Consider the following 11,444-nt stretch of genomic DNA (forward strand, 5'->3'; position numbering starts at 1 on the left):
ACTCATATCAATTGAGGTAATAAAGTTTGGTGTACCCTCAAATGACTCCGTCAATTCCTGTAAATTGGGGATGGTGTACCTGAATGGTTGCGTTTGCGAGTTCAAATATCTAAAGTCACAACAGAATCGATATGAAGATAAATGAGACTTGGCACGATCTGCGGAGGGTTTGGATGATGGATTACGCTTCGCGACCAACACGATGGGACTAGAAATGTGTATGTCCTCTTTCTCATCTACAGGGCGATACCCTGGTTTAACAGCTCCGTAAGTTGAGTACGAAGTACCTCGCGCTTGTCCGGAGAAAGTCTATAGGGTTTCTGATGCTTAGATATGGCGTTGGGTTTAAGGTGGATCTGATGTTCCACTATAGTAGTAAAACCAAGCGATGGGTTTTCATCTGTCACAAATAGTTCATGATGTTTATACAAACATTTTGCTAATTCTTCTAGTTCGTCTGTCTGAACAGCTGACAAATTATCACACTCTAAATCAAAATAAGACATAAACGTATCAAAATCAGGACTAACAGACCTTGACTTATCAAAAGTAGACTGAGTAATATCTGGTACACATGACTCTTCTAAATATTTACAAACATTGTCTACATTACACTTTTGCTCATTTGACAGTTGCTGTGTATGGCATAAATTTTGACCCGACATATGATCATCTTGATTTTTCAAGTCATCATTCTTAAGATTAACATCACTGGAAAAATCACCAACATTCTCTTTACTATCATTTGATCCAATAATATTTGACTGTGATGATGATTGAAAAACAGTTGTCTTGTTAACATTCACCTTATCACCACTACAAAATGACATATCAGTATGTACAGGTGTGACATGATAACAGTTATCCATAGTAACCAGATCAGCAATAACAGTATTTCTCGGTAAGTAAACAAAAGCTTTACTAGGATTTAACAGTTTCACAGGTATGGAATTAGGCTTATGAACTGTAACAACTGATCTGGCCACCAATAGACCTGCTTTGTCAATTTTTTTCTTGCCAGTACAAATGCCCTGTATACCCACAGATGAACCTTTCGGCAGTTTACATTGTACAATACACTCAGAGTTTGGTTGTATCTCTAATCTCTGTTTACATCTAACCTTAAGTTTACATGAGCCAGTAACATTAGTACCAAAATTCAGAACCATCTGATGTTTTCTCAAAAAGTCAACTCCCAACAGCAAAGGATGAGATGTGTGCTTAAGTACCTGTACAAAAATATTGGACACCCCTGAATGTAAATTAACTCTGATAGTTGACGAACCTAGGGTGTATATATCATGGCTACCTGAGTCAACAACCTTAACCTCTACAGCATCAGATACATTAATAGGAGATTTGCATGAATGAGGCAACATACAATATAATGACTCAGAAATAACACTTATTTCACTAGCACTATCAAGTAAACCAGTAAACTTTTGATTACCAATTATCACAGGTATATACATAAATTTTGATTTGGAGTCATTTTCATGAGTAGTAGAAGTTGAGTCAGAGTCAGAGTCTTGAGCACTACAAGTATTATCAGAAGAAAGTTCAGTCTCTGAATAAACGTGATTTTCACAGCTATCTCGAATAGCACCTCTGACAGGTTCAGCACTGCGCGCGCGTCGCTATGTCCTGGTTACATGTATGTCCCTCCCGAGGGGGCGCGACCGAAATCCCTCGGGGATCTGTAGTTTCCCTGAATCGGCGGACCTTGAGGAGCTGTCATGAAAGGCGGAGGTGGTTTTGACACATCAAAATTGGGAGCCGGCCGTTGTATCTGTCTGCACTGGGTCGCCACATGACCCCACTGGTGACAAAGTTGACATTGTATTCCTGGCTGGGACTGACCTTGTCCAGACCATTGGCAAACTCGTTGTCTATGTCCTTGACCACCGCAGGTATAGCAGGAAAAGGAACCAGGATTGGCAGTATTTACCATATGGTGTGGTGGTGTTTGAGAAATCTCAGGGTTGGGTCCAATATTTAAATTGGATTTTACTATTTCAGTCAATGCTTTTATTTGATTTTTGATTTCATCCAATTCCTTGTTCTCTGTCTTGGCATTTTCCCCTTTTCCTGTGACAAAAACTGAGGATTGTTGCTTGATGTCAGCCCCTGGATAGTGGTAACGATATCCTGCAGCATCGCCATGTTGTGCCACCTGGAGGGCTGTATTGAGATCCTTACAATTTGAAACTCGTACGAAGAAAGCCAGCGAGGGGGTCAGTCCCTCCATAAATTGAATAAGCATATCACGATCACACTTTCCAAGTTTCCTTCCTTGCTGAATCAAGGTACTATGGAAATCCTCCAACGGTTGGCCTTGTAAGAGTTTCAATTTATGAAATGTGGAGGAAGCCGCCATTATAGCTGGGTCCAGATGATTATCGCTGATATACCTAGATTTGAAGGCTTGCGTCAGTTGTGTCCATGATGATTTCACATCTGGGCTTAAAGTATCGAACCAAGTTAAGGCTGGGCCAGCCAGATGTAGGTGGAACGCAGCAATCATCCGTTCCGAGGTCGGATCCAAATTCAAGCCACTAAAGGTACTATAGCTATCAAATTCCGACAGGAACTTCGCAGCATCTTGATCAGCATAACCATGAAATTTATTCAAATGTATTTTGTCAGTGTATGTGGGCATAGACCGCATTACAAATAGTGGCTGGTCCTTATTTACGAGTGGGCCTCTATGTGTATCCTTTCCCTCTTGATATGCATCATGGTATGGATAGTCATTTTTATTTGGGCATTGGTCATGATCATCAATATCACTAATAATGTGAAACACCTTTGACGAAGACGGGTCAAGCTAACGATCGGTAACAAATGGACTCAAAACTGGTGGTGATTGTCGTCGTTCTGACGTGAGACAATCGTCCTGAAGAGACACCTGATCACGCCTAGCGCGAACACGACTGGGGGTGATAAAGTCATTGTCATTCAATTTTCTGTTAATCGACATTGTAATCAAATTCACGATAATGTTCACTGAACGAAAGTTTATCACATACTAAAAATATGGCAAATTCCTCTTCGTTTAGATTCTCCACCATCTGCTGTTGTTATGGATTTATAGCTTGCTGTGAGAGGAAACATCAAGATGAAGAATTATAAACGTGACTGGTTCGTTTTATTCTCAAAAACCGGAAAGCATGGTCAGATATCTAATACACAGTGTATAAACCAAACCCGGACGCTATATCCGGAATATACAAAACGAGTCTGGACAAATATCCGGAATAATTACAGAATAATGTGATCTTAATACCAATCAACTAATATAATCAGTATAATCATATTCTCCCTTCCTGACCAGTAAAATTATATATATGTGAATATATAACAATGGCATGATGTTAGGTACATTTGCGTTTTTGTGATCAAAGTGACCAGGTTACGATTTTTCGAAACAAACTTGCAGAGTTCAGTAAAATCGTTTGTAACCTATATGAAAAGCTTTGACTTCAGTCAGTTTTTGACTCACATGTTGTTTGGAGAAATCGGTGCCTGGGTCATATTTAATCCACCTCGTCTATTGTGAAATCCACGGCTGGTGCTGGTCTGGTAGACTTGTTTCCAAGAGTGGATGACGTGTCTCCCCTTCCCTTTCCCCACCCCTTTGATAACCCCTTGGATTTCCGAGGTGCCTTATTCTGAACTCTACCACTGATGAAATGTAATTTCTCATTTCTACAGTGGTTAATTACATCACTATTTAAATTCACAAGACTGGAGACATCACTTTGTAGTAGTGATAGTTTTTCCTCAAACATGTTTTGTTCAATGGATTCTTGACTTGCAATCCAGTCCTTGACTTCTCCACATTTATTCAATACTGTTTGCTTCACATCACCATGTATATCTTTCCCATCCTCCACGGCGGCCTCAATGTTTGTGATAAAACTCACAAGCTCCAGTTTTGACGTTACTGTCGACAGGTTCTTTTCGTCAATTTCTTTTGAACTTGTGGCACTCTCAATGATGTCCTCTAGCTCATTATAGTCGTAAAACGCTAAAAGAGGTAAAGATTTGAGAAAAACCATGAGGTGTTATGATTTTTTTTCATAGCATTTTCGAAAAGATTATATAAAATATACCAAGTATGTCAAACCCTATGGATTGATGGGTTGAGAAAATGTTCCATTCTCATTTGAATATTTTCACTATCTTGCTTTATCTACGACTTCTCCATAAAAATCTATTTGAAATCTTGGTTTATATAATCTATTATAAACCAATTGTTACATATATTAATTGATTCGGTATCGATTAATAATCGATTATAACATTTTCACTAAGGGAATCGAATACTTTAAAACAAATTGTGCCCATGCCAGACCTGTTATGATAAAATCACGAGTAATGCTATCATTTCAATCATTTTGTCATATCCCTTACATTTAAAATCCGTGAAAGAACATGACTGAGACTTCCTTGAGAATCGGTTTACTGCAGTGACGGTTAGAACGCCATTTGAGTCAATTTCGAAGGTGACGTCAATCCGAGCCCGTCCTCTGGGTTCAGGCCAAATCCCTGTCATTTCAAACATCCCGAGGTCATTATTATCAACAGAGAAACATCTCTCTCCTTCAAACAACCGAAATACCATGGTGACCTGGTCGTCATGGTATGTTGTAAATGCCAGGGTCTTTTTACATGGTATCGTGGCATTCCGTGGTACCATAACCATCATGACGTTCTCTGCAGTTTCCAGACCTAGCGATAGTGGTTCTACATCTAGTAGTAGTAGCTCGGTTAGTTGTTCGGATTGAGGATGTCCTGCCAAAATATTTGACTCCATAACTGTAAAATCAAAAATACATAAAGTGGTATTAAAACCTTCATAAAACAATAATGAACAGAGATTTGAAATCAGTTTAACGTTCTATCTTGTTTTTTTATATCTGAAAATATCCGACTACGTTCCCATATTTGTTTCACATTCTCCTTATACCCATCTTTTTTGTGATCTTATTTTTGACTCCCCACTCGTATCCATACCGACGCTGTCCTATGTCCATTTCAATCCCCATTTGCGCTACTCTCTTTTTTCATTCCCATTGGTGTTTACCTCCGCTTTTACGTCTGCTTTTCTCATCTTATTTCCTACCGTTTTCACGTTTCCCTTTTCTACTCTTTCCATGTTTAAATAAAGCTATGATAACCTCGTTCCAATACTATGTTTATCATTCCCATGCTCTCCCAACTCCCGCAAACCATAAACTCATCCCATTTGTTTTTTATATTACTTTCGTCCCGTTTTTAAAATGTTCTTCACATCTTTCAGTTTCGAAGTGATATATAGACATGCAAAATATCGCTAGTTTAATCAATAGGGGATAGTAACTGAACACAACACAGACATAGACATTAATCATACAACGTTTGCCTATTGCTCACCGTAAAAGGTCATATGGTGATAATATTCTGTATTTCATATTACAGGGTTATATGCCCTTGCTGGTATGTATTGGTTGACGTCATGTGTTTGCGAGCGTAACGTCATACTTTTTCACAGAACACGACGTAAAATGCACCCACAAAATAATGACGTCACAATGGATACCTACCCTCAAGGGAGTTAACTCTGAAGAATGTAAAGACGGAATATCTACTATCGGACATGATGAACACTTACCACAGCCATAGGAGACGATATCCTCCGGATCAATGGTACCGGGTAAAACCTGTTCCTGGAATTTCTTGGTCAGAATTTCTGATAATTTTGGTATCTTCGTTGAGCCTCCCGCCATCACCACAACGTGTATATCTTCTTGACTCACATTCGCATCCTTTAATGTCTCATCAATTAATTTTATTGATTGGTTGAAAAGGTCCATGTTAAGCTCTTCGAATTTGGCTTTTCTCACGCTTGTTTTGTAGTCTGTATCGTTGTGTAAGTTCTCTATCAATATATTTGTATATGACGATGCTGAGAGGCATTCTTTTGCCTTACAACATGCAGCGCACATGCGTCGCATGATCCTTGAATCATTCTGAAGGGTTGTCTTGTTTTTCTTATCATATTAATTTAAGAGAAAACCTGCTAAGCGTTCGTCAAATCTATTTCCGGAAACATCTAAATGTGAAGCTGTGTGAAGAATTTCGTATATGCCCTCCTCAATGAGAAGCACTGAAATTTTGAGGGTTTTACCGCCAATATCAACTACCAACACTTTGATATCCTTATCCAAAGACTGAAATCAGATAAAAAAAATTACACAGACAAATAAGAACTCTAAATGAATTTTGGCAGTACTGCCAAAATCAGATTTACGTCTGTAATGTAGTAAAATGAGTACATAATGTCAAACTATGAAGCCACGTTGTGGTCTACAATTTCCTTTCACATTATTGCAGTGTTATGTGTTGTTAGTAATTATTTGCCTTTATGGAGATCTGTTTTCATCTTAACATACATAAAGCATAAAAACGAAGAACTTTTACCGTGCAAAACGTCTGTGTCGTAACTAATGTTTATAAGGCATTATGCATGTTTGTCTATAACTTTGAATGATTTTCACAGACGAATTCATTGAAACATATTGTTTGCAATAGATTACTGACGAAAAAATAGCATGTCAAAAATTTTGCCCAGTTACGGTAACTTTAAAATGTGTTTATTAAAAGATGAAAATAAATGAAATACATATTGGTAAACAATCAATTATCAAAACGTTTTACTTTGTGGTCTTAATTTAATACATTTCTGACTATTAAAGGAACACTACCTTTTCTAAACGGCGTCAGATTTTCAAAATGGAAATATATTACTAGATTGATAATTTTGTAGAGTCTAAAAGTCATTAGCTTATATAGCCTTAAACTACATTTACCATCACCTTCTAAACAATTTATTTAAAATAAATTAAATCTTATTATGTTTCCCGCTGTCGTCCTAATCATTGTACGTTATGTACTGGACTATCACTACGACAGACGGCAACACAGCGAACTTCACTGTAAACGTACATTATGCAGAGAAAAATGCACCTGTTAGGTATTGTAACCTCATCTCAGGCCATCGATATATATATATATATACTTGCGTTGTGTTGTTTTAAAGAAACTTATTTTTTGTTTCGGAAAGGTCTTAGGCCTTTAAATTGCAATATAAAAGCTGATAATACAACAAATATCGCGCAGTTGAAGAAAACAGATTCCCGATAATATTTAAATGCAAAAAAATGAATTCAACAAAAAAATAATGAAGTATAAACCCTATTTATTTACCCAAAATATCCACACACATACAAATATTATTCACTAATCGATTTACTACAAGAAGTACATACCTTTCTGTCAAGACTATAAGCAATACACACACTTGTTGGCTGGTTTATAACCCTCAATGTATTGAGACCAACAGCATTGCATGCGTCTTTGACGGCCTGGCGACCAGTATCGGTCATCAAAACCGGTACCGCAACCACAGCATTCACAGCTTCCTGGAATGATAAAAAGTAAGGTAAAATGAATGTCTGAAACATAATCAAGTATCCGCATAGTCCTCTCATAACTAATATCCAATAACTAGGTTACCAATACTAGCTGGTACCGCAATCAAAGCCTTGTGAACGCGGTCTACTGTGAGGATGCAGTTTAACACTTAAGCAATATCGAAGTCATTGGGTGGGTATAATGTCAGTGATAGTAACCCCTGGAGTATCGGGGGTAGGATTCGTTAGAATATGCTTGAAAGGATTTTGTATAGAAACCGGCAGTTACCACAACATTCGCAATCAATGTTCAGTAGCAAATTAACATGGAAACATGCATCGCATCCGTGCGTTCTGGGTTCGATCATGCCATAGGAAATGTTTGACAAAGTAGATCGGAGCTGGACTATTCTGTTAGAAAAATATTTTGATTAAGTCTCAGAATAAAATAAAAAGAATGGTAGTACCGCACCAACACCGACATTAGTTAGTTTTCTCACCTTGCCCAAATGTCGCTGGACTATGTCCTTGATTTTGACCAGTAGGTGGGTGAGAATATCTTTTGGTGAGAGTGTCGTTTCGACACCAGTGATCTCCACTTTAAACCGTTTTTCCTCTGGATCCACTTTCAACAGAGCTGTTAAACCTACACGTGTTAAATCATAATCTGATGTATGATGTGCTATGTAAGGTTCCTAGGAGTTATCGGGAATGTTCAGTGTGTTTCGATATCGTAAAGCGCTGCCAATTTGGAAACAAATAGGAATTACGTGAGCGCAAATGTCTCCTCAGAAAAAATGTATTGTAGTCAGCATTAAAATCTAAATATTTTTTTACTTGAATTTTTCTTAGTTCTTTTTCTCATGGGAACTTCGTATTTGATAAATGTGTTTTGTTGTGTTGTTAAAAAGAATGACGATATCTGCAAGTACTTTTATATTGGGAGGGGGCTCAAAATTGATATTTTGTCTAACCGCCTGCTCGTAAAACGCATTATCCGAACCTGTACCTAAAAAGACGTTGTGAGGATTCCTTGAGAAGGATGTCAGAGCTTCGTGACCCGCCACCACGCCCACATCCGTAACTGCTACAACAGATGGTATACATTTGTTTCCCAACTCGTCCACCAGTGGTTCTGGTTTTCCGGATTTTGATGACCACGTACAAGCTCTACAATTAGTGTCCCCAATATCCAGCCCAATAACTCGAGGGGGAGCTGTCTTTCGCTTCTGAGCTGGCTGCATTTCGCTACCCTACTCCTGAAAGCAAACACAAGAAACAGTAAAAATGTTATCAATTTTGACGAATCAAATAAAATGGTTCATCAAAAAATTAGCTTAATCAATAGGATTAGTAGAAATCATTTAACTAATCATGCTACTTTTCAATGTTTTTATTGAGTCCTTAATATTTTGGCCTACTTGACTCAATTTTATCTCAGACCAGCCAGAAGCCAAAATGACATTAAAGAAGAAGAAGAAGTTATAAGAAAATGACACCAACCCATCCACAGTAATATTCGACTTTAATGGTTAGTCATTGTTATTCCTGTTATTTCCACAAAATGGAGGATTCACTTGCAACTCCTATATGTTTATTTTTTCTATAAAACGAAATAAATATTTTTGTCTTTGTTTTCACACTAATTCATATTTCTATGAAAAAAAAGTTTATCAGATTTTGAAATAAATTTTGTATGATTATTTTTACGCGGATTCACACAGTTTGCTTAGAAAATTCCTTTCATGCCGGGATGAAATTAAAAAAAAGGGCCCAATGGGCCCGAATCGCTCACCTGCAATCATGCATGGTTCATACTTAACAAATAGAGTAAATAAGAATTCATATCATCCCTAAGCACATTAGAGACCCCTTTGCCTCTTGGTAATTAAAAAAAGAAGTCGTTTAAAGATTTAAGCCTATTTGACCCCTGTCACCTTGAATGAAGGTCAAGATCATTCTTTTGAACAAACTTGATAGCCCTTGATCCCAGCATGCCACAGGCCCAATATCAGGTCCCTATGCCTTTTGGTTTTTAAGAAGAAGTCTTTTAAAGATTTTAGCCTATTTGACCCCTGTGACATTGAATCAAGGTCAAGGTCATTCATTTGAACAAACTTGGTAGCCCTTTATCCAAGCATGTCACATGCCAAATATCAAGTCTCTAGGTCTCTTGGTTATTAAGAAGAAGTCGTTTAAAGATTTTAGCCTTCTTGACCCATGTGACCTTGAATGAAGGTCAAGGTCATTCATTTGAACAATCTTGGTAGTCCTTCATCCCGGCATGTTACCTGCCAAATATCAGGTCTCTAGCTCGGCCTCTTGGTTATGAAGCAGAAGTCTTACCAAAATATCTCATCCTAGTTGACCCCTGTGACCTTGAATGAAGGTCAAGGTCATTCATTTGAACAAACTTGATAGCCCGTGATCCCAGCATTTCACAGGCCCAATATCAGGTCCCTATGCCTTTTTGTTATCAAGAAGAAGTCATTTAAAAATTAAAGCCTATTTGAACCCTCTGACATTGAATCAAGGTCAATGTCATTCATTTGAACAAACTTGGTAGCCCTTTATCCAAGCATGTCAAATGCCAAATATCAAGTCTCTAGGTCTCTTGGTTATTAAGAAGAAGTCGTTTAAATGTTTTAGCCTTTTTGACCCCTGTGACCTTGAATGAAGATCAAGGTCATTCATTTGAACAAGCTTGGTAGTCCTTCATCCTAGCATGTTACATGCCAAATATCAGGTCTCTAGCTCGGCCTCTTGGTCATGAAGCAGAAGTCTTACCAAAATATCTCAGCCTATTTGACCCCTGTGACCTTGAATGAAGGTCAAGGTCATTCATTTGAACAAACTTGGTAGTCCTTCATCCCAGCATGCTATGTCAAATTTCAGGATTCTAAGTCTCCAAGTTTTGGAGAAGAAGTTGTTTAAATGGAAAAGTTGACGCCTATGGCTGCACCATAGCATAAGCTCAATTGCCATTCGGGCATGTGAGCTAAAAAGTGACACTGTATTACATGACAAGACAAGAACAAGCAAAACATGCATGTACATTGAAATCTGTAATCAATGAGATTAAACGTAGCAAGCACGTATACAACACTATACTTAAAATATAAATACACCAATATTTTTTTAAGCATAACATGTAGAATAATGAAATACTGTATTGTAATGTACGATGTCTCACCATCTACCTATTTCCCCTCCCTTACAGAGATTATATAGGCCTATAGATCTAATACAACATCATATGTATATATGCTAGACTGGCCACCAGTCTCTAGGATATTAAAAAAATCACTAAAAATTGGCTTGATTATATTTGTCTCTACTAAGTGCCTGATTCTAAGTTTTAAACTAAGGGGAGATAATCTATTAAATAACTCTACTGAGAAAGTCTTATCAGCAACTTAGGGTCTGGTGGCCAGTCTAGTATATATGCCTACATGTAGTATAGCTATGTAGCTAATAAGTACGTGAATTCATCCTTGTGTATACAAACCATGCAGTAAAGAAAACAACGTCGGTGATGCTATAGTGTCGTAAACATAACATCTTTTGTTTTGCTTACCAGATAATATATATAAATAGATCCTGTCTTTCATTTGTTTACATGTTGTCAGGTGGCCGATTACTGTCAGAGTAGCCTCCCTTTACATGTGAAAAAGTTAGAATAGGCCTAGTAAATACACGAAGTAAAAAAATCCTTTTACAAAGTCTCAATCTTTATTGATTTCTAGAAACTGGTGCATTAAGCTCATTTTGAATTTGCATTATCAAAGTTTCACCTGCGGATGGTACGCCTACATATATAAGAATCCCCACGCAAAATTCTGAACTGCAGTAGATCTAGAGATAATTCACTAACATATGGTAATAAAATGGTAATACTGTTATTTAGAGTTGAAATAAAATTATTATTGTCATGTTTAAATGTCACATTGGTAGATTTGGTCTACAGTTTTAGGTCCATTGTAATTA

At 37.5% G+C, this 11,444-nt stretch overlaps 1 protein-coding gene across 2 annotated transcripts; it reads right to left on the minus strand.

Annotated features, from left to right (window-relative positions):
* Positions 1 to 260: 260 nt before the first annotated feature.
* LOC138321068 (heat shock cognate 71 kDa protein-like) lies at positions 261 to 8,713 on the minus strand. 2 transcript variants are annotated; one of them, XM_069264479.1, is made up of 6 exons: positions 8,467 to 8,713; positions 7,958 to 8,103; positions 7,314 to 7,466; positions 5,657 to 6,215; positions 4,417 to 4,821; positions 261 to 4,030 (listed from the first exon to the last, which is right to left on the minus strand). In XM_069264479.1, exons 1-4 carry the CDS (start codon positions 8,699 to 8,701, stop codon positions 6,045 to 6,047), a joined length of 705 nt encoding a protein of 234 aa, XP_069120580.1. In that variant the 5' UTR covers positions 8,702 to 8,713; the 3' UTR covers positions 261 to 4,030; positions 4,417 to 4,821; positions 5,657 to 6,044. The 2 variants fall into 2 exon arrangements, with proteins under 2 accessions (XP_069120580.1, XP_069120579.1); XM_069264478.1 differs by lacking the exons at positions 7,314 to 7,466; positions 7,958 to 8,103; positions 8,467 to 8,713 and having other exon boundaries at positions 5,657 to 6,048.
* Between the last annotated feature and the right edge of the window lie 2,731 nt (positions 8,714 to 11,444).

Source organism: Argopecten irradians, chromosome 4 (assembly GCF_041381155.1).
Source record: "Argopecten irradians isolate NY chromosome 4, Ai_NY, whole genome shotgun sequence".
Taxonomy (NCBI): domain Eukaryota; kingdom Metazoa; phylum Mollusca; class Bivalvia; order Pectinida; family Pectinidae; genus Argopecten; species Argopecten irradians.